This window comes from Arachis duranensis, chromosome 6 (assembly GCF_000817695.3).
Source record: "Arachis duranensis cultivar V14167 chromosome 6, aradu.V14167.gnm2.J7QH, whole genome shotgun sequence".
NCBI classification, from domain to species: Eukaryota; Viridiplantae; Streptophyta; class Magnoliopsida; order Fabales; family Fabaceae; genus Arachis; species Arachis duranensis.
Window position 1 is genome coordinate 87,670,456 of NC_029777.3, and position 24,506 is coordinate 87,694,961.

At 29.3% G+C, this 24,506-nt stretch overlaps 1 protein-coding gene across 1 annotated transcript; it reads left to right on the forward strand.

Moving 5' to 3' along the window:
- Window positions 1-5,477: 5,477 nt before the first annotated feature.
- Window positions 5,478-7,994, forward strand: LOC107494483 (uncharacterized). Its single transcript, XM_016115513.3, has 2 exons — window positions 5,478-6,292; window positions 7,538-7,994. Exons 1-2 carry the CDS (start codon window positions 5,717-5,719, stop codon window positions 7,652-7,654), a joined length of 693 nt encoding a protein of 230 aa, XP_015970999.1. The 5' UTR covers window positions 5,478-5,716; the 3' UTR covers window positions 7,655-7,994.
- Window positions 7,995-24,506: the final 16,512 nt, after the last annotated feature.

Below are 24,506 nucleotides of genomic sequence, written 5' to 3' on the forward strand. Positions count from 1 at the left end.
TATTTAGCGTAAATCAAATCCAATTGATTTGTTTTATATAAAGTTATCGTGAAAAATAGGTATGTATATAAGTTTTTTCGTTTTAAAATATTAATGTAATATTATTTTCTATTTAATTTGTTTGTGTTAATTATTTAAAGAATTTCCCTCGTTAAAAAAATTTAGAGCAAACCTCTAAACTGTTCCAAAACATTTTTTAAGTAGTCACTTTAGTATTTAATTTTTGTTTATTAATAGTTTGTTTTTGAGCTTTCTAATAGTGAGATATGTTGGTCATTTTTTTAAGGTTTGGCAGTTTAGAATGAAATTTAAAAAAATAAAATATTATTTTAATCTATCTTTACTATTTTAATTAAGTTTTAATTTGGTTTTAGTATTTAAAACGTCATGTTTTTTTGTCCCAAATATTTTATCTTATTTTAATTTTTTGCTTTTTGATCAAAAATAATTTTTTTCTTCTAAAAATACTTCTTTTTTTATTATTATCTTTTTATTTCTCTTATTATTCTACTACTTTAATTTTCAAATCACTATAATAATTACTATTATGATTACTACAATTACAATTTTTGTCGTCACTCAAAAAAAGTTATAATGGAACAAAGAATATATAAAAAAAATCCTAATTTCAATTAGAAGACTAATATATAACGAAATAAGATATTTGGAATAAAATAAAATATTTTAAATATTAGAAAAATTAGACTTATCTCGAATATTAAAAACTCAATCATTATTTCTTTTAACTTAAAATGTCTTTTTTGTAAGTTTAAGAATCAATTTATCTCATAGTTTAAATATTTAGGAATTAATAATTAATAAATAAAGATAAAGAATTTAAATATCATTAAAAAAATTATGAATTAATTTGAAATTTTTCTCATAGTAGATTTTTATTAAATTCTGTTAAAAAAAATTACCTTAACAACGGTAAAAGCCTTTTCTTTTCTTTTTTAAATGAAGGAGCATCTAATATTATCTTGTCCGATACTTTTCTCTTTTCATATCTTATCCCAGATAAATTTATCAAAAGCTTGGCCATGACTCATCCATTCTTTATCAAAAGCTACCTAATTAACAGTCATGATTGTTAAAATAATAAAAGAGTGAACCCGAATTAGAAAGCTGAAAAGAAATTAAGCAAAGCAAAAAGATACAATACAAAAAGAAAAATTTTAAGTGTATAAATACACTAAAGTCATTTTTAATCATTAATTTAATTATAATATATATATAATATAATTAAAATCAATAATTAAAATTTATTAAAACCCCGTGCACCAATATATTTAAAAGCTTTTCGATTAAATAATCTCTCAGCGTAAAGAGCAATTCTACTTGGGTGGGGTCTACACCTTGCTGGACCATTCCTAAGTCTGTCACGGTGTCACCTTTAATTTTAAGATGGATAAGCATTCACTCTTGACAAAAAAAAAGCATTCACTCAATCAATCAAACCATTTGATATTTTAATGATCTCCTAGAAAAATAATTAGTTTATATGTAAATTTTATAAATATTAATTGTGAAAAGATAATATAAATGAAAGGTAAAAGAAATATTATAACGGAGGAATTTTTTTTTAAATAAATAAAATAAATATTTTATTTATCAAAATATATATTTTATAATATTTTATCAAAATACATTGTATTTTTTATTTTATTTACAATATAATTCGTTTACACTATAAATAAGATAAGACATGAAACAGCATGGCCTTATACGTTTATATACATGTAATCTTATTTCGTTTACACTGTAAACGAAATAAAATTAAATGCGACCTATATATACATTTTGTTTGCAGCACCATTTGGATGTGTTTTTCGTCCATTTCTTTAAATTTTCTCCAACTTCTACTCTATCTAACCATATTACGTACTTACTCGGCGAGCATCCTGCGCGCATATACACATGATTCGGACATTAACCGCCTAAACGCGATATGGCATATCACAAAAATCGTCGACTTCGAGGTTAGTGTTATTTTTTTTGTGTTAATGTTAGAGCATATATGTAAAGTCATACTTAGGGTACCTTTATAGAACTAGTGTATAAGATACGTTAGGTGAATAAATGTATTGTTAGAAATGGCTAATAAGGTTTGATTTTAGATATATTATTTATTAGAAATGATTGATAAGGTTTGATTTTAGATATATTAGTTAAATTAAATTCATAAATAAATGTTATTCATTTTATTTTTTATTTAGAGTAAGTTGTTAGATAAATGTTGGATAATTAAGTTATTAATTATTTTAATAAATGTCGTTATTTAAGTTTATTTATTAACTAAATGTTTATTAATTTAGTTATTAACTAACTTAATGTTTATTAATTTACTAAGTAAATATTTTTACTTATTTGTCAAATTTATTTCTACTTATTTATTAATTTAGTTATTAATTAACTAGATATGTAATATTTTAGTTTTTAATTATTTAGTACAATTTTTTATTTAAATTAAGTTATTTATTAAGTACATGTTTACTAATAAAGTTATTAATTAATTAAGTAAATATTTTTAATTTAAGTAATCACATTAAAGTGATAGTTTTGCTTTACTGCATGTTTGCATCTTGTAGGACAGAAATACTAATGGATGGGCTGAATTATATCAACGGCAGAATGATACTGTAGATGAGATTGTTATCCAACTGTTGGTGGTTCTGAGACATGGTGAGTGTTAAACACGTATGCGTTTCTCCAATCTTACTCACCTCCCTAAAGAAATATTTTGGTAAACAAAATATTTATTTTATTTATTTTAAAAAATCCTGGTAAATGAGAATATAGAACACAGTTAAACTTAAAACTTACCAATATCCGAGATTCTATCAGAGAGCAACACGGAGATACTAAGGGCAGCCTGCTTCATAATATCGGCAATACACATGGTACTTTAATCGATCTGACTTCATGACTCGATACACAGCACTTTTGCGAATGCTGTAATTCTTTACACCCTACACTATTGCATCTTTGCTTTTGAACCTGTGCTAAACCCGAAACTCCACACCACCATCTAAGTTGTAATCGTCTTCACCGATGTTGAAAAATGAAATTTTCTCTTGCATCGCATCTAAATCCAATGTATGATAGTGACTGGATACAGATAACGAGGCCGGAATCGATTGCGAAACAGGCAGAAGATACCGAGGTGATGGCTCGACCGGGGCCTTCGGCACTAGACTAGTAACATGTAGCGGTGGTGGTGCGAGAGGTGGATCATCCTGCACAAAGTTCGACTGGTCAGATCCACCACCACCGACATCACCAACCTCCGTAAAAATCTCCATCACTTATTCCGCCATGATTCTCCCATGAATGTCAAACATCAGGCGCACATGCTTGTCGACATGGAGCAAAAATAGATGAAACTGAAAAATTCTGTTTTCCATCAGTGCTAGCAACATGTACCCACCCTTTCGATCTCTTTTCTCCCGCTACTACCGATGCTACTCAATACCAGACTCTTCAACTCTGACAAAGAACTTACTTGTCGAGTACGCAACAGAATAGGATTCTCACACTCAAATATCCCCCAAGTATCACTATTTCTCATATGGCAATTAGAATACAAACTTACAACCAAATATCCACTACTACTAGATATTTTGGCTTACTTTTCAGAAGAAAACAAGTAGAGAAGAAGAAGAGATCAAAATGTTTGTGGAGAATACAAATTAATTAAAGGGTTGCACATCCTTTAATAGCTGCTGAAAATTTGTTGTAACGTATCTCGTTTACAATGTTTGTCATCACGCCCAGCAATCGCGAGTTTGAAGCGCGTCACAACCATTCAATCCTTGAATCCTACTCGGAATACCACAGACAAGGTTTAGACTTTCCGGATCCTCAAGAGTGGCCGCCATCAGTTCTAGCTTATACCACGAAGATTCTGATTAAGGAAGCTAAGAGATGCTCATTCAATCTGATGTAGAACGGAGGTGTTTGTCAGGCACACGTTCATGGATTGAGGAAGGTGATGAGTGTCACGGATCATCACCTCCTTCACAATTAAGCGCGAATGAACATCTTAGATAGGAACACACACACGTTTGAATGAAATAGAAACAATTGCATTAATTCATTGAGACGCTGCAGAGCTCCTCACCCCCAATAATGGAGTTTAGAGACTCATGCCGTCAAAGTGTATAAAATTCAGATCTAAAAATGTCATGAGGTACCGAGTTAATCTCTAAAAGTTGTTTAAATAGTAAACTAGTAACCTAGGTTTACAAAAAATGAGTAAACTATGATAGATGGTGCAGAAATCCACTTCTGGGGCCCACTTGGTGTGTGCTGGGGCTGAGACTTAAGCTTCTCACGTGCCTAGGGCTGTTTTGGACGTTCAACGCCAGGTTGTAACCTGTTTCTGGCGTTCTACAATGTAAACGTCATAATTCTTCACGTACGTTTATAGTGTAAACGAAATAAGATTGCATGTATTCCGTTTATACACGTCTACCATTTCATGTCTTATCTCATTTATACTGTAAATGAGATAAGAGATACAATACATTTTGATTAAAAAAAATTCTACAAAATATATATATTTTGATAAATAAAATATTTATTTTATTTATTTAAAAAAAATCCTGCAACTAACTGAGCCATTGTTACATTTGATAAAAATGACAACTCCATAAAGCGAATTTTTTAAATATATATATATATATTCTGATTTAAATTTAATTTAATCTTAAATAAATATTTGTTTAAAAAAGCTAGACAATTCGATTGTTCTCACTAATAATCTAAATGAAGGGAAGAATGAATATTTATTTATTTAAGAAGTTTCCAATACATAATTTTATGTTTGTGCAATTATTTACTAAAAAATCAACATGATAAACATTACTAGAAAATCCTTTTAAAATTAAATTTAAACATATAATTAAAAGATATAAAACATACAACATTCTAACATAAATTTATTCTCATTTTAATCATATAAAATTGTAATAAATAAATTAAATATACTTAATTATTAATATTCATTAATATAATTTAGGCTGACTTATTTCATGCTCTCCTTATTACATGCTGATCAAAATTCATGACATACACACTAGAACAAGTCTATTTTAGTTATTTCTGTATTTCGATATTTTTAATATAAATAATACTACGTGATTATTAGTAATAATAGTATAATACATTATAACTTGCAAACATTTCAAATATGGCATTTCCATATGCGATACTATATTAGTAATCCGTCACAATTTGGGTCCTTAAACTTGTCATTTTTATTGGAATAGCCCATTTTTTTTTTTTTTACCGAAACATTTTATACATGTTTTCATGTAGTCCGATCCTTACCCCATACCATATAGCAACAACACACCCTAAGTAAAAATTTAAAAAATGATCATTACCAAAAAAACAAATTAAAAAATGAATTAATTCGTCTCATAAATTTTCTTAATTCATCGTTTATTATGCTATTAATAATAATATATATTTTTGAAAGACAAATGATGTGATCCTAACAAAATTCTCCTATGATGGTGGCACCAGTATTTCTCTTATTAGTAGTAGTGATGAGATTCCACGCAATACTCCACACAAGCCACCTTCTTTGATTCCACAAACTCAAAAACACTTTTTCTTCTATATATGCCAATTTTCCTTGTGATCACTCCTCTAAAACATAGAGGATCCTAAAGATTTTGAAGGATCTATTTCTTTTATTTAGTGTGGAGAGATGGATATTGATCATGAATGGGAAATCCTCCCAGATCATGGGTACCTTAGTGATGAGAATCATCAAATTCTGTTTGGGAAGAGAAATAATTATGACGAGTCATCAAAAGGTAGTGTCTTTGACAACTACTTCACCACTGAAGCAGCATCATGGAATCATAATAATCATCATCATCAACATCAACAACAACTAGTTCATCATGTTCCAATAATCCAATTGGAACCAAGAATTGATGATGATGATGATGATGATGAGGAAGACACCGTTTCACAGAATGTTTTCTTCAAGAATAATGATCAATTTGTCGAAATGAAAAAGGATTCTTCTTCTCCAGAATATGTTAGCAGAGGATTGGTTAGTCCACCTTCTGCTCCTCCAGTAGCAGGGGAGGAATCGAGTGATGGAGAATTCAATATATGGAAGTGGGGTATGAGTGGTATTGGAGCAATATTTTCTTTTGGTGTTGCTGCAGCCACTATCTGTGTCTTCTTCTTCGGAAACGCCCATCAAAGAAACAGAATCCACCACCACCACCGCCACAAGATTCGCTTCCACTTCTACACTCATGATGATAAGGTCAGATAATAATGTCTCACTATTATTATTATTATTATTATTATTATTATTATTATTATTATAAACTACCAAAATCGTCCTCCATCCTAGAAATACTATTCAATTTGATAGCGAAAAAATATTTTTAAAATATTTTAAAACACTACAAAAAATACTCAATTTTAAATATATATTCTAAAAAAATATTTTAAAAATTAAATTTTAATATACTTTTTTTAAATATAATTAAAAAGAGTTACTTTTATCATTAAAATTTAGTAATTTTAAGTTAAACATATTTTTTGTAATTTTTTATCAATGATAAAAAATACTTTTAAAAAATAGAAAACAAAATTCTAGAGATCAAGTTTTCGCCTTTTAATTTTGGTATTTAATAATGTTTTCATCAATGTTAAAATTTGGTATATTTTTTTATATGAAAATCATAAATCTAAGTGTAAGATTTGTGATTTTTAATTTTTTTAAATATGCAAATTTGAGAGTTAAATTTATTTTTTATTTTATTTTTTTTAAACATACAAATCTTTACTCAGATTTGTATTCTGCTATTAATTTTTTTTTAAAATATGCAAATCGGACTTCTCCCTTTGGTTTACAATTAAAAAAATTATTTCAAAATACAAGTCGAACTCTTAGATTTGTGCATTATAATGTTCATTATAAAATTTGACTCTCAAATTTCATTTTATTATTCTGATTTGTTATTTAAAATTAAAAAAATTTAGATCCATGTGATTTAGTAAGTTTAATTACTTCCACAATAAATTTTTTATTTTAAATTTTTAACCAATGTTCTTTAAGATTAGTTAAAAAAGACTTTTATGTCAGTTATCAGGATTGTGATAGAAAGCCACTTGTGTTATTTAGTAAATAAATAATGAAAAATACTAGAAAATTATTAGAATTTATTATTTTTTTGTCATCATTTAACTATCAATTCAATTCTTTTAATCTAATTTTTTAATTTTTTTAATTTAGTAATCTAATAACATACTATATTTTATATTTTTTAACTTTAATAACTAAAATAATGATAAAAAATAATAAATTTTGATGGTTTTCTAATATTTTTCATAAATAATATCATAGAAAAAAAAAAGTGGGGTGGGAGAAGAAAAGGTTTTTTTGTTAATTTTCCATAAAATATGGAATTATAGTATCCTTGAATAATTCATTGGATTTGATCCAAAACATCCATTGTTTATGCTCTAATTTGAATTGAGTTTCAATTGTCTGTGATTGCAGAGGCTTACACAAGTGGTTCAGCATGCATCCAAATTGAATGAAGCAATTTCAGCAGTCAGGGGTGTTCCTCTCAGTAGAGCTCACATAACCTATGGTGGTTATTATGATGCCATTTGAAACATTATTGGATCTTTAATTTGGATTCTACACTATGGAACAACCATGCGGCAATATCTTTTTTCTATTCTGGCTCTTTCACATTACTAGTAGTTTAGTTTTTGTAAATAAAATAATGCCGGATTCTGTTCTTTTTTGTTCTTGCTTGTTCTATAGGTTACTTGCGGTATTGTAAATTAAGTCACAATAGATTAGGGGGTTACATATTTTCTTATTATTATTTTATCCATCCATTTGGATTGGATGATAAAGAAAGTTTGTTTAATGATGCAAGTTGGCCCAATTATGGGGCAAAGTTTTATGAAATGCGGCCGTAAAGAATTGATTAGTGGTAATTGTTGGATTGATTGATTATTACTAATTAAATTTAATATTATATTTATTTATATAAGGAGTAGTTAAATGCGATTATCATTATCAAGCACTAGCTGTAATTTACGTTGACATTTGTTAGTATGGTAATGGTCCATGCCTAATGGTAAAGAAATTTGAAAAATGTTAAACTATACTTGGCCACATCTTGAACTAATTAGGCAGAATTGTATTGTGTGACAGCAATGATTTTTATGTTATAAAGTCACATGAAAAGAAAAGTGTGGAACAAAATTAATGCTTTGTTAGTTAGTTAGTTAGCTTTATTTTTTATTAATCAAATCAATTAATAATAGTTATAAAATACTGGCCCGTGTATGCATGCAGCCGGTATTCTAGTTATTGCCGTAAAAACCCACTTGCTTTTTTTTTTTTATCAAGTTTGACATCGTTTAAAATTAAAAATTTGATAATCTTTATAAATATAAGATCATTTTTATTTTTTAAATTAGATTTTAGTGTAAATTAGGTTAACTTGACTTTTTATATGATATAAGAATTTGATTAAAATTATTATTAAAAATAATACCAGTGGCTCATGTGTATGAAAATGAAAGTTTGAGAAAAGAAAAAAAATAAAAAGAGAGAAAAAAAATGCTAAATGATTTTAGAATTTGGAGAATGATTCTGATTTTATTATTTAGCTAAACAACAGTAAGTTATATACATGAGTGTGACTGGTTATTTGTTATATAAGTTATTCTTTCATAACAATTCTAACTATTTTTTTAATTCATTTTAACTATCTTACTAACAATTACATGAGAAGTGATTCAACCTTGAGTTTGCTTCTAAATTCTGCAAATTTCGAAGAACTCATTGCCTTAGTAATCACATTAGCAAGTTGAGCATCACTAGGAATGTGGCAAATTTGAACTCTTCCTTTGGCAACATGGTCCGGAACAGGATGGAGATCAATCTCAAAATGGTTAGAACTTGAATGGAACTTGCAAACCCAAAATAACTTAGCCACAACGTTAGTAATACTCATGTACTCTGTTTCGGTGCTTGAGCGTGAAACTGTAGTTTGCTTTCGTGAGCACCAAAAAATGGAATTCGAACCCAACATAACACAGTAACCAGCAAAGGATTTTCTGTCTTCGATATCTGAAGCCTAGTCGGAGTCAGTGTAGACTGTGAGACTTAGCTCCTAAGGTACTCTAACATAAACACCTATTTACTATTTGCCTTTTACATATTTGAGAATGCATTTTACAGCTTTCTAATGTTTGTCTAAAGGAGCCTGCATAAATTAGCAGACTTTGTTTACACAAAGTAATTTTAAACCTGGTGAATTTGAGGTACCACAAGCTTTCCACAATGGACCTGTACAGACTGGAATTTTCAAAGGGCTCTCCATCAGTGGAAGTCAATTTCAAATTGGAAGTCATGGATGTAGGCGTCGGCTTAGCGTCTTGCATATTTTTCTTTCTTTAGAAGATCATCGATATATTTAGATTGTGTAAGCACTAGGCCATTGTTTATGGTGTGAGAGACCTCAATTTCCAGAAAGTATTTTGAGTGTGCCCATATCTCTGAGGGAGAACCAAGAATTAGGATGCTTAATTAGTGTTGAGATTGTCTCCGTAGATGTGTCAGTCACAATGATGTCATCGACATAGACTAGAAGTAGAATTGTTGCTTCTTTCTTGTGTTTATAGAAGAGAGATACATCTAACTAGTTGAGCTGAATCCCATAACATAAAGAGCTTCTTAGAGGGACCGATTGAGTTTACAAACAAGGTCTGAGCCACCAACTTCAAAACTTTGAGGTTGCTTTATGTAAACCTCTTCTTGCAAGCTCTCATTCAAGAAGGCATTGTCGTCAAGTTGAGTAAGAGGCCAATTGTTCTCACATTGAAGAAATCTACCACTCATGTCATGAGAAGCATCTTAGGTATTAATAGGTAAAACTTGTAATCCACCTAAGTGTTGAGTAATGGCATTTATCTGTTGAGACATGACTTTATTCTGAGCAAAAATAGTATCCAAAGTATCTAGTTTCATGACTCCATTCCTTATGGCGGTTCTCTCAGAAGAGTATAAATACTGATTGCTAGCAACCATCTAAATCAACTCTAGAGCCTCTTCAGTGGTTTTCTTCATATGAAGAGATTCTCCTGCAGAATTATCCAAAGAAGTTCTGGAAGCCTGAGTAATCCCATCATAAAAGATTTACAATTGTATCCAGTTCAGAAATATGTCGAGAGGGCACTTTCTGAGCATAACCTTGTACCTCTCCCAAATTTCATAGAGAGATTCACCTTTTTGTTGCCTGAAGATCTGAACATCGGTCCTTAACTTGGTCAGCCTCTAAGATGGAAGAATTTAGTTAAGAATCTGCTGACCATATTGTCCCATGTATCCAAACTCTCCTTGGGTTGTGTATCAAGCCACTATTTGGCTTGGTCCTGTACAGTAAACAAAAAGAGTAACAATCAATAAACATCAGAATGGACTCCATTAGTCTTGACTGTATCACAAATCTGTAGAAAATTAGAGATAAACAAGTTTAGGTCTTCCTGTGAGAGTCCATGAAACTGACAATTTTGTTGCATCAAAGTGATGAGTTGAGGCTTTAACTTAATTATTGGCAACCACAGGGGGCACAACAATGCTACTACCATAGAAAGTAGGATTTCGAGCAGTGTAAGAACCAAGAGTTCTCCTAGGTTGCTCAGGAGCATTAGGATCAACGACGTCGTTATTGTTAGGCTCCATAGTTATGTCTTCAATCTCCTCGTCAGAATTGTCCTTGAGACTTTCAGCAACTCTATAAGCTCTAGCCTGCTGTTGGCGTCTTCTAAATGTCCTTTCAATCTTAGGATCGAAATTAAGAAGAGGTTCCTTGTCCCTGTTCTTACTCATAAACAAACAGAAAACAAGAAAAATTGTAAATCTCTACGTCAGAATGAAGAGGATTACCAGTGAAATAAACAGGATAAAAGAAATAAAATAAAATAAATACAAGAGGAAGAAAATTTTCAAAAATAAAGAAAGATATTGAAGAAAAAATTTCGGAACTAAGAAGGAAAAATAAGAAAATAAAATGAGTAAAACTAAAGGGAAATAGCAAAGGGAATTTTGAAAATTAAGGAAGAAAAATAAGCAAAATTAAATTAAGAAAAAGTTTAATCTAGGTAATCAAACAATGCGTAGTTGTCAATCACAATTAATCCCGGATAACGGCGCCTAGAACTTGATGCAAATTTTAAATACTACAAACTAACTGGCAAGTGTATTGGGTCGTATTAAGTAATAACTCAGGTGAGTGAGTGTCGATCCCACGAGGATTAATGGACTGAGCAAGCAATAGTTGTATGATTATTCTAGTTGAACAAACTAAAATGAGTGTTTTGGAATTTAAGCAACATAAAATAGTAAATCAAAGAGTGCAAGAAGGTAAGCAGTGAATGATTGGTGAAAATAATATGAGAAAATAGTTAAGGTTTTTGGAGATGTTTAAATTTTCAGATTAACAATTCTTATCAACTACTTTAATCATGCAAAGATTCAATTTATGGCAAACTTTAAGTGATTAAACCTAATTCTTTAGTAATTTAGTCTCCTCTAACCCAATCAACCGCTAATTCCTTGATCACTTAATTTAAATTAGAATGTTAAGTCCAATTCTATTCTAGTTCATGAGCCACGCAAACCCTAAGTACCCCAAAATAAGGCGATTATATGTTACGTATCGCATTAAATCCAGATAATTAGAGAGTTGTGAGGAATTGATTTCAAGCTGTAATTCTAGTGATATAACATTTTCAAGATTCAACAAGAATTCAAATAGAAAAAGAGTTATATTCCAATATACTCTACTTCTTAGGATGTAGAACAAAATCAATCCTTGAATTTAAAGTAGTGCATTGATTAAGAGTAGAATGACAATAGTATTAATCCATAAAAATAAACAGAGCTCCTAACCTTAACAATGGAGGTTTAGTTGCTCATTGCTCAGAGAAAAACCTAGAGCTATAAAAAAAAGTAAAAGGGCGGAATGAGGAAGAAGAAGAGCGGGAGCCCAAAAGGATGAATCTTTTCTCCTTTTATATTTAATCCTAATTGATACAAAATTAAAATTCTCAAACCTAATAATATCTTTTCTTAATTCAAAAATTAATTTAAAAACCAAAGATGCTTTCTGTGGATTGTTGATGCACATGTGGTCCCCACTTGAAAATGCGGACTTGGCGCTAAACGCCGAGTAGTGGCGTTTAGTGCCACCAAGACAGAATGCAATTCTAAATTTTTGAGGCATCTGGTGCTAAATGCCGGGTAGTAGCGTTTAGCGCCACCTTCACATAATCATTACACAAATTATGAGGCCCTCGGAGCTAAACGATGAGTCATAGCGTTTAGCGCCATCATCACAGAATGCTTGTACGATGTTTTAGGCTTACGACACTAAACGCCGGGTAGTGGCATTTAGCGCCAGCTTGACAGCAACTATTTTTCTCCCTTTTTTCTACACAAACTCTATCAAACTCGCCTGAGTTTTACCTGTAATAAAAAAATAGCAATACAACTCAAAGTAGCATTCATGATGGTCTAAAACACCAAAATCTCATAAAAACTCAAGAAATCCACATCAAATTTACTAAGAAAATATAGAAAAGATGCTCACTCTTCATGCATCAGAATCTAGGTACCAATTCAAGTCATAAATTGTTGCTTCATCTGCACAAAAGTTACTTGTTACAAGATTAGCACTTGTTCTTCGCTGTGATTGAGAGTTTTCACTTTTGTACTGTCTGTTAAACCTGTACCAACAATCAATTACACTGTGATCTGATCTTTCACATACTTGACAGACCAATCTATCATACCTTCTACCATATCTTCTTCCTCTATTTGAACATGCTATGCCAAAATTCATCCTGCCATAGCCTCTTCTTCTAACTGCATAGTCGCCTCTTTGCATGAAACTCCCTCTACCAGTTCTTCTATTATTGTTAGAGTAGTCTAAATTGTACTTTTTTTTATTCTGATTCTGATTCATTTGTGCTACATTTGCTGCTATTGATTCAACCTACTTGAACTTTTCATCCATTCTTCTTGTGCCATCAGCATGGCTTCTAAGGATCCAATTTGAAGAGGAGTATCTCTAGTGTTGATTGAGGTGATGAAATGGTCATATTCTTCAGGTAAACCTTCCAAGATTGCTTCTACATGCGCTAATTCATCCATCTGAGCTCTCACTAAGACTAATGCATCCATAATCTTCTTTACTTTTAACAGATAATTCACCATTGTACCTTCTTTCTTTGTATTGTTGAGTTTTGCCTTCAACTGTCTCATTTTTGCCTTCATTTGTGCAGCAAAAAATGTTTGAAGCCTATACCAGATTTGATGTGAATTCGAACACCCTACCATTCTTGACGCAAAAGAGAGAGACATTGAAGCTAAAAGCCACGTCTTCAAGAAAGAATCTTGCCTCTTCTAGATCTTGAACTCAGGAGAAATCACTCCATTTCTTTCATCTTCTGTTGACCTAAATTGCTTTAGAACATTCACTCCATTAATAAAATCTATAAGTTCATGAGTTTCAATCGATCCTTCTACTTGATATCTCTATGAAAAGTAGTTCTCTTCATCCAATTTGATGAAAATCGGAGCCGTGAAATTGTGCACTACCATTGCTTGACTCGCGTTCTGATTTGCAGCTAAGCTTGCTGCATTTGCTTCTCGCATTACTTGAATTGGGTTTGCTATTGAAATTTCTGAAGCTCTGATATCATGAAAATAGTACCAGTGGCTCAGGTGTATGAAAATGAGAGTTTGAGAAAAGAGAAAAAGAGAGTGCTAGATGATTCTAGAATTTAAATAGTGATCCTAGTTTCATTATTCAACTCTTCAGCTTACAACTAATTTATATACATGAATGTGACGGGTTATTTGTTATATGAGTCATGCTTTCATAACAATTCTAACTATCCTTCTATCTGAATTTATCTATCTTACTGACAATTATTAATTCTGTATCCTTTCAATTATTAATCCATCTTCAAACCACACAAAAATTTAAGAGTAAAGTATCGTTTTTGTCCCCAACGTTTGGGGTAAATCTCAAAGTTGTCCCTAACGTTTCAATTGTCCTATTTAAGTCCCTAACGTTTCAAAATTGACTCAATGTTGTTCTACCGTTAGGGATCCGTTAACAGAATTGACGGCGGGACAAAATTGAAACGATCTTGAAACGTTAAGGACTTAAATAGGACGAAAATGTTGGGGACAAAACGATACATAAAAAATACATTTTAATTTAATTTTATCTTTCAATAATATCAATTTTTTATTGTATATAGTATTTAATTATTTTTTAATTACATCTAAATAAATTACACTTAATTACGTTTATTTTAAATAAATTATAACTTTAAAGAATTTTGATACATTAGAGAGACAAAAAATATAATTTATATTTTATTGTATATATATATATATTATTTTTTTATTTTCTGAAAATTTATATACTAGTCATTCTACAAATATTTCATGATAACTAAAAATTTTTAAGAGTAAAATTATAAAAAAATTAATTTATTTAGAATAAAATTAATATGATTAGGTGTAATTTACTTAGATGTCATTAAAAAATAATTGAATACTATGTATAGTAAATAATTGATATTATTGAAGGTAAAATTAAAATTTATTTCTATGTATCGTTTTTGTCCTCAACGTTTTCGTCCTATTTAAGTCTCTAACGTTTTAAAATCGTCTTAATTTTATCCCGCCGTCAATTCTGTTAATGGATCCCTAACGGCAGGACAACATTGAATCAATTTCAAAATGTTAGAAACTTAAGTAGGACGATTGAAATATTAGGGACAACTTTAAAACTTATCTCAAATATTGGGGATAAAAACGATACTTTACTAAAAATTTAAATTGTGAGTATAATAGTTTCAATGGGATTGAATTTGAGAAAATTTGATATCCAAATTTGCAATCATTTCAAGAAAGCATAACTCTGTTTCGACCACTTTCGTGTACATACAAGTTTGTTTCTAATTTTCTAATTAACAACAAACATTTGATATGGTAAATTTGTAAAGTGGTATATATAGAACGCACGAATAGTTGTTATATAAAATATATTTTATTATCTTTCAAAAATAAACATTACCTGATAGGCAGTGATTTTATTTCCCGACGAGTATCAATTCCAGCTACTAGGGGTGTGTTTGGCAATCACGTTGGAGAGGATAAGAGTGCGTTTGAGCTTCTTGAAAGTTTCATTTTTATGTTTGGCAATTCTTATCTTTCAAAACGCATAAATGATTCTGCCTTTGAACGCACGTTCAGGAGAAGCTAAAATTTGTAGCTTCTGCTTTTCACGTTCATGGTTGGTGATCCCCTTGGAAAATTAGATGAAAAATTTATTTCTTTTTTACCAACCATACCCTTCATTTTCTTCTATAAAAAAAATTAGTTCTTTGTAGTTCTTCCTTTTTCTTCATAATTCTTAGTTACAACTTTTTTTTTTCATCAAATTAGTTCAAATTTGTTTCAATTACCAGCAAATTGAATATTTTAATTTTTTTATTATATTTAATATTCATTTTTATATTTTAATTTATATATTTTTTTATTTTTATTTTTATTATATTTTTTATTTATATGATAAATATTTTTATATTATTTGTGTAGTGCTCTTCTATTTATGTGACAAATATTGTTGACTTTTTTGTATGATATTTTTATTATTTTTTGTTCATATAAATTTTTTTTTCTATCTTTTCCTGCATTGTATTTATGTTGTGTATGAAATTTTTTATTTTTTTATTTGATTTTATTGTATTTTTTGTTCATATGATATATGTTGTTGGTTTTATAAAATTTTTATTATTTCTTATCATTTTTTTCTATTTTTTGATGTACTCTATTTTTGTTTTGTATTAATTTTATCTATTTATTCTGACTTTGTAATATTTGTAATTGTAATTATTATATACTACGTTTATTATCAAAATTTTGTATAATATAAATTATGATCCTATAAAAAAGGACAAAATAAATAAAAAATTAATTATAAGTAACAACAAAACCATAAATAATGAAAATTTATAGTAAAAAATAATACTAAATTAAAGAGTACTAACAGTACTAGAAAAATCATAGAATATTTTCTTTTTGTTTGACATTATAAAATTTATAGTACTCTCTTTTATATTTTTATTTTTTATTGTATTTATTTTATTTATATGATAAATATTTTTTATATTATTTTTTATAGTATTCTGATTTTGCAAGTATATAAAATTGATGTCTATTTTAGTAATTTTTCATTTAAAAGTGATTTTGAATAGTATAATCCAAACAACATTTATTTTACTATAATCAATTTTGATATAAAGATTACCAAACATAAATCACATTAACCCAAACTAACTTATTATCAAAATCAATTTTACAAAATCAATTTTATGTAAACTCTGGTTTGCAAACGGTAATCCAAACACGCACTTAATAAGTAATAACATCATCAAAGTACTTCCTTTTGTTTTTTATGGTAACATTCAAATCTCACCACGCAACAGAAACACCAACGATCTTATGAAGAAGAACTGCAGCTTCCAATATATATGAACCATATGGAGATACCAAGGAGCCATAATTGAGCTTCGAAGGCCAAAATGAAGCTGAGGTTGCAACATTTATAGTCTCCTCCTTCTTCAACTTTAAATGAGATTGGTTGTCAAAGAGAATCCGATTTTTTGAGGTAGAACTTGATGACACCTACTTGCTGGGCTACTTGCAGATGATGAGGAAGACCGATATAAATCGAATTGAAATTATATTTCTTCTATGAATCAAAATCTAAATAATTTAAAAAATAATAAACTAAACAAATAACTTAAAATTTAAAAAATAACCGCTTAAGCAAAATAACTTAAAATTAAAAAAATAACAACCTAAACAAAATAACTTAAGTAAATAACTTAAATTTTAAAAAGTAACAATCTCTTTTAAATTTAATTTTTTATTATTTTATTTTAAAAGAACATTTTGTTTCTATTTTTAAATTTAAGCTCTTATTATTTTGTTTTTTAACTTGTTTCTTACTACTACTTATTTCTTATTTGTTTTGTTATTACTTTTAAATTGTTGATTTTATTATTAAACAACCGTCCTAATTTTAAAATAATTTATAGATAACTTTGTTTAAATTAATTCAATAATATTAAGATTTAAATATTTAACTACGTTACTAATAAACTCGAAAACTAAATCCTTATTGATATCTCCTTATTGCTTCCATCTATGATCCTTATATGAATTTTACAGGAACAAATTTATTACTTCCATACTAGTTTGAGAGTAATACACTTTAACATTTAATTTTTTCTTAAAAACATAAACTAAAGTATTATATGTACTAAATTAATTAAAAATAATTATTTACTTATATCTCTTTTAATTTGATATATATATGTGTAAAGTATATTTTTGTTTTTAAAATTTTTAAAAATTTTTAAAAATATTCTTAACGTATAATTTATTTTAATTTTGTTCCTAATATTTTAAATATATTTCAATTAAATTCTTAGGAATAACAATGTTAATACACTTTAACATGTTAGTGACATGTCAGCATTGGATTGCCATGAAATATATTATCCACTCATAGAAACATATTAAAATGCGATAGATTAAATTAAAATCAAATATTAAGAATAAATTTGAAATAAAATGTAAACATTGAGGAAAAATATAATATTTACTATTTGGTAGCTTTTTATAAAGAAAATTCATATTGATAATATTTTTAAAAATTTATTTGTTAATAAATTATATAATAATATTTTTTGAAATATATTATTTTTACTATATAAAAATAATTCAATACTTTTAAAAATTCTTTTATATAATTTACTAACAAGAATATAAATATTTAGTTACCTAACTGTACATAGGAGGATCCACGCTTATGAATAATTCGATTATGTGACCAAAATCGATTCGATCTAATTATATTGATTTTGTAATTGACAAGTAATTGGATGCAATCGAAAAATAGATATGAAAAAGATAGATAAAAAGTGCACAAAACGAATACGGGTTAAATCATACCATAGTGCAATACCGAAGGAAAAAATCATACCATAATGTATTTTGCTAAAAACTAGCAGCAAATTAAGCATCCAATTAGTCCATTTTCATTACAATCATGAATCAGGGCGGTTCACAATCACCAACCTCATCAGTCATCACCATTTTTCTTCATCATCATTGTATCAGCACATGCTTCACACACTTCTTTCACATCACCATTATTATTCTCATCATTATTCTTACACCGCTGAAGTAATTTCTTAAGCTTCCCATCTTCTTGCATTCTTGAAAATTTACCCAAACTGCTAACATTCTAAAATTAAGAACAAAGCTCAATAATGGAAACAATGTTTTAGATCTGAAAAAGTTGAGTGCACGCATGCAGGGTGATATAGAAGACAAATTGAAAGAGAGAATTCATTGGGGTCCTTGAAAAGAAGGAAGGAAGCCCGTCCAGCGGTTGAAACGGACCACCTCGGCGGCGGTGTTGTCTCCGGTGGCTCCTGTGTTTCCGAGGTCGCTACACTTGGAAGACTTTTTTTTTTGGTTTACGCTACACTTGAAGACTTTGCTAGAGTGGGCTTCTCATAACCCTTTTTTTTTTGACATGCTCATAACCTTGGTTACATCACCAATTTCTTGTTGAATTTTTGGCTCTTCTGTAGTCCAGCCCAACAACATTTTTTCGTCACACTTTAAAAATAAAAAGTCAAAACCCTTCCAAAACGGACTTTTACATCGGTGCAAAAGCTTGACTTTTCCACCGTAGTATTAGCCATGGTATTATAGGAGTTTTAAAATTTTATAGGCATGGACACACACATAAAAATATGTGGATATAGGAGTTTTAAAATTTTAAGGCAAATAATAATATATACTATTTTTAAATTCATTTTTAGAATACATATTAAGAATAACATTGAATACACACCTGATAGTATTTAGATGTGTTCAATCGTGTTAGAAATTTTTTATTTTTTATTAAAATACGGTTGAATACAACAAATATGTGTATCAAATCTAAAATATATAACATATGGATACGATAACTCAACAAAATATTTGTATTTCATAAATTCTATCAATATTAACAAGACTACTATTCTACCATACAAAAAAGTGAATAACACATTAACACTTATACATTATGCCTTAAAGTATTCTATATCAAAATTCAAAATGTAAGATGTTTGTTCTTCGTCATTCATGACAAATGTCTATAGCATAAGAAATTTAGTCGTATCATACTCATGTAAACTTATTTTTTAACTATCTTAGAACTGTTGAAAGATTTTTGTAAAATCTTTCTAAAAGAAGATTCTACATGTTATTTCTGTGAAAAAAAAGAAACTATTTAGATCTGAGATAATATTTTTGAGCTTAAGCGTTGATAATGATCTCAATTTTTATTTCGCTGGTAATTAAATCAGAAAGACAACTTGTAAAGACATTTTGATATTTAAGTTAGTGAATATTTTTAGATGATAATTCAAAGTGTATACTCTTCATCATTTTCTTTTTTTTATAATATTTTTAAGACATTATTACATGTCATTTTCCAGATTTTAATTATGCGATTTGGTTGTTAGGAAATTATTTAGTTTTTTAATTTATCTGTGGGCAACACATATATTAATTATAATCACAAATTATGTTATTTCAGATTAAATGATTTATATATATAAAGATCTTATTTATTGCTATAAATGCTAAATTGAATAAGTCATAATTACTTTTGATTTGGAATTAAATGAGAATAAAACTAAATATTATTTTTTGGACTTTAGATATATTATCTTTTGAATTTCAGATATATTATTTTTTGGACTTTAGATACTATTTTTATTTGGACTTTAGGATTTAATGGGTACTACGCTCAAATATAAATAATGACTTAAGGGTTTTGGTCCTCAACATACCAAATTAAAGCTGCTTTTGTCGCTCTTTCTCTATCAGAAGAGTCACAATTCAGTCCTATTAAGGATACAGAAGATTTTGATTAAGGAAAGATTGAAAGAATCATAAGACTGAAACGATCCTTCTATCAATTTTTTATTTCTTTAAGTAAAGATACACTTTCGCATTATGATATATAAATAATTTAAATTAATAAAATAATTTATTCAAAGAAATGGTATTAGAACCATCTATAATTTAATCATAAAAAATATTCAGTTTTATTTTACTGAATGAATATATGGATCGATGTATATATGTATTCCTTACATTATGATATTTTGGATATATAGGAAGATACATATATGTGTATTATGCATGTGCGACTGTGTGTATATATATAAATTTAGTATTCTTCCACAATGGATATTATTATTGCCATTTGGGTTGCTTTCGGCCCCGATATATATATATATATATATATATATATATTTTGTTGTGTGCTTGTAATGATGAAATATAAGCATGTTTTGGTTATTTTATTTTATATATATATAATTGATACCCATAAAATTAATGATTTATTTTAAAATATTAAAAAAATATTACTAAATTTTGATTGTTTAAAGATTCAAATTGTTTGTGTCATTAATTTGGTGTAAAGTTAATTGATTATCCTTTTGGATATAAGAATTATTATGTATATGTCATTTATACGAATATTAATCTATCTAAAGAAAGATTTATATTTGGCCAAGTTATATGTACACACTAATAATATTTGAGTAATAGAAAATAATGTTTATTATTTATGCAAACAGTAATCGGCCCAAAGAAAGTTTATTATTTGGCTAAATAATAAGCATTGCACACTTTTGTTTATTTCTAATAATTATGCGATAAATAATCGACCCAAAAGAAGGTTATTGTTTGGCCAATTAATAGAAAATATATGCAGTAATAAATAGGTTGCGAAGTTTAAGTTTCCATGTGCGCATTCAGTCGGTCCAAATAAAGACTTAATGTGTGACAGGGATTTTGACAATATTTGATTACTGTAATGAGAGTATCACTTACAGTTAATTTTTCTATCCAAAGATTGAAAATTAATGTTGTTCTAGATATCTCAATATGGATTTTTTCCCATTATTTAACTAATGTTTACTGCATATTTTTTGTTCTAATACAGAAACTATGGTTTGAGTTACCAATGTTTTTGCACAAATTAGTAATATTCCTATACTGAATGGTTCAAACTTTAAAATTTGGAAGGATACTGTGAAAATTGTCTTCGATTGTATGAATTTGGATATAGCTCTTCGAGAGAAGAAACCCACTTCCACTTCAGAAAATCTCAATGAGGTTAAAATAGAAAAGTGGGGGAGATCCAATCAAATGAGCATTATCATCATGAAGTGCTTAATTCTTGAGACATTTTGGGGGCTCAATTATTGAAGATAAAGATGCCAAACAGTTCCTGAAAGATGTTGAAAAATTCTTTGCTAAGAATGAAAAGGCGAAGGCAAGTAGCCTTTTGAGCAAACTTGTCTCCATGAGGTATAAAGGTAAAGGTAATATAAGGGAGTACATTATGAAAATGTCTAATCTTACTTCTAAATTGAAAGCACTAAAGTTAGAGTTGTCTGAAGATTAACTCGTGCATTTCATTTTGATCTCCCTTCCTGCACACTTTGGGCAATTCAAAGTGAGTTATAACACTCTGAAAGACACTTGGTCCCTAAATGAGCTTATATCTCACTGTGTGCAAGAAGAAGAGAGGTTGCAGCAAGATAAAACTGAAAGTGCTCACATGATTTCATCTTTTCATTATAAGAGAAAGCGTGATACTACTGTGGATGCACCTTTTCAGTAAAAAAAAGCTAAGAAATATGATCAAGTTTCAACCTGTTTCTTCTGTAAAAAGGTGGAAGACATGAAGAAGGATTGTACCAAATATGCCACTTGGTATATAAAGAAGGGTATGATTCTTACTTTCGTTTGTTCTGAGGCTAGTTTAAGTTATGCACCTATAGATACTCGGTGGGTAGATTCTACTACTACTACTCACATAAGTGTTACTATGTAGGGTGGAGCCGACTGCCAAGTGATGCTGAAAGATACGTCTATATAGCAGATGGCAATATAGTTGCAGTTGAAGCTATAAGAACCTTTAGATTATGTTCTACGAGTGGATTTTTTACTTGGATTTATTAGAGACATTTTATGTACCATCATTTAGATGGAATTTAGTTTTTATTTTTCATTTGGACAAATCAGGTTATTTTTGTTCGTTCGAAAACAATAAAGTCAGTCTCTTTTATAATTCGAATAATATTTGCTTTGGTCGTTTGGTGGATAATTTATATAGGCTTGATTTGAAATCCTATAATAATGAAATACTTCAAACAGGTACAAAACGAAAACTAAATGAGAATTCGGCATCATTATGGCACAAATGCCTAGATCACATCTCTAAATAGAGAATTCATAGGCTCGTGTCAGATGGAATTCTTGGACCCCTAAATTTGGCGGACTTTAAAGTCTGCATTGAGTGCATAAAGAAAAAAGGGACAAACGAAAGAAAATTAGGTGCCGAGAGAGCTAAAGATACCTTAGAACTAATACATACCGATATATGTGGCCCATTCTCTACTGTCTCTTAGAATGGACAACGGTATTTATTACGTTCATGGATGATTACTCTTGTTACATGTATCTATATTTAATTCATGAAAAGTTTCAAGCCTTGGATGTTTTCAAGTCTTTCAAAGCTGAAGTTGAACTTCAACTTGGAAAGAAAATTAAAGCTGTCAAATCTTATCGTAGTGGTGAATACTACAGAAGATACGACGGTTCAGGTGAACAACGTCTCGAGCTTTTGCTCTTTTTCTAGAGAAGTGTGGTATTATTCTACAATACACCATGCCTAGCAAACCTAGCATGAATGGTGTTGCAGAGCGAAGGAACCGAACTTTTAAGGACATTGTAAGAAGTATGATTAGTCATTTTTCTTTACTTGAATCACTCTAGTGAGAAGCCTTAAAGACCGCAGCGTACATCCTTAATAGGGTGCTAAGCAAAGTAGTTAACAAAATTCCTTATGAAATTTGGACTTGAAAAAGGACCAGTATAAATCATTTGCATATTTGGGGATGTCCAGCTAAGGCGTGGCCTTATAGGTTGCATGAAAGAAAATTGGATTTAAGGACAATTAGTTACTACTTTGTTGGTTACGCTGAACACGGGGGTACAAGTTTTACAATTCTTCGTCAAGGTCTATTTTTTAAACGAGAAATGCGAGATTTCTTGAGGATGTTGAGTTTGGAGGAAAAGAAAATATTAAGAATGTTGCTTTTGATAAGGATTCAATAACTGATAATGATAAGGTCTTTGTACCTATTATTGTTCAAGATACAGTTATAGTACAAGAGCACAATAAGAATCCTACTATAAATCCAGTTACAGTAGAAGAGAAGAATGAGAATATCCTTGTTGCTTAAGATACTGCTACAGTACAGGAAAATAATGAGAATCCTCCTCAACCCCAATCCATACAGAAGCTTAACAACCTCAAGTAGTACCATTAAAGAGATCCAATAGAAAAAAGAAAAAAAAATTCATCTATGATCTCAAACAAGCTTTTCGTCAATGGTATCACAAGTTTCATCAAGTCATTACCTCATATAGTTTTGAGGTAAATATTATAGATAAATGTGTATACCACAAGTTCAGTGGGAGTAAATACTTTTTTGGTCTTATATGTTGATAACGTTCTACTTGCCAATAACGATATATGTTTGTTGCATGAAACTAAGAAATTTCTATCGAACAAATTCGAAATAAAATATCTTGGTGATTTCTCTTTTGTATTTAGAATCAAGATACTTAGAGATCGCTCTCAAGGTATTCTTGGATTATCACAAAAGAATTATATCAAAAAAATTTAGGTAGATATGACATGAAAAATTGTAAACCAATGGACACATCGGTAGCTAAAAGGGACAAGTTCAGTCTCATGCAATGTCCCAAAAATGATCTTGAGAGGACAGCAATGCATGATAAACCTTATGCATCAGCACTAGGAAGCTTAATGTATCCTCAAGTCTGCACACGTCCCAATATATCATTCATAGTGGGAGTGTTGAGTATATACTTAGCAATCCTAGCATGGATCATTTGATAGCTATTAAAACGCGTAATGCGTTATCTGAAGAGAACAAATGATTATATGCTTATTTATCGGAGATCAGAAAATTTGGAGATTATTGAGTACTCTGATTCTGATTTCATGGCATATGATTGCAAAAATTTGTTACTGAGCTTCATATAGTAGATGGCATTGAAAGGCCATTAAAGATATTTTGTGACAATAAGTCAACAGTACTATACTCCAACAACAATAAGAGCTTGATAAAATCGAAGCTTATAGACATCAAGTTCTTAGTTGTAAAGGAGAAAGGTTAAGAAAAACAGATTTTCATAGAACATATAGGAACAGGGTATATACTAGCAGGCCCAT

Excerpts from the sequence above, each read along its gene's own strand:
- LOC107494483 (XM_016115513.3), top strand. The coding sequence starts at position 5,717 with ATGGATATTGATCATGAATGGGAAATCCTCCCAGATCATGGGTACCTT. Across the intron at positions 6,293-7,537 it reads TCTACACTCATGATGATAAG|AGGCTTACACAAGTGGTTCA; the intron begins GTCAGATAATAA and ends CTGTGATTGCAG.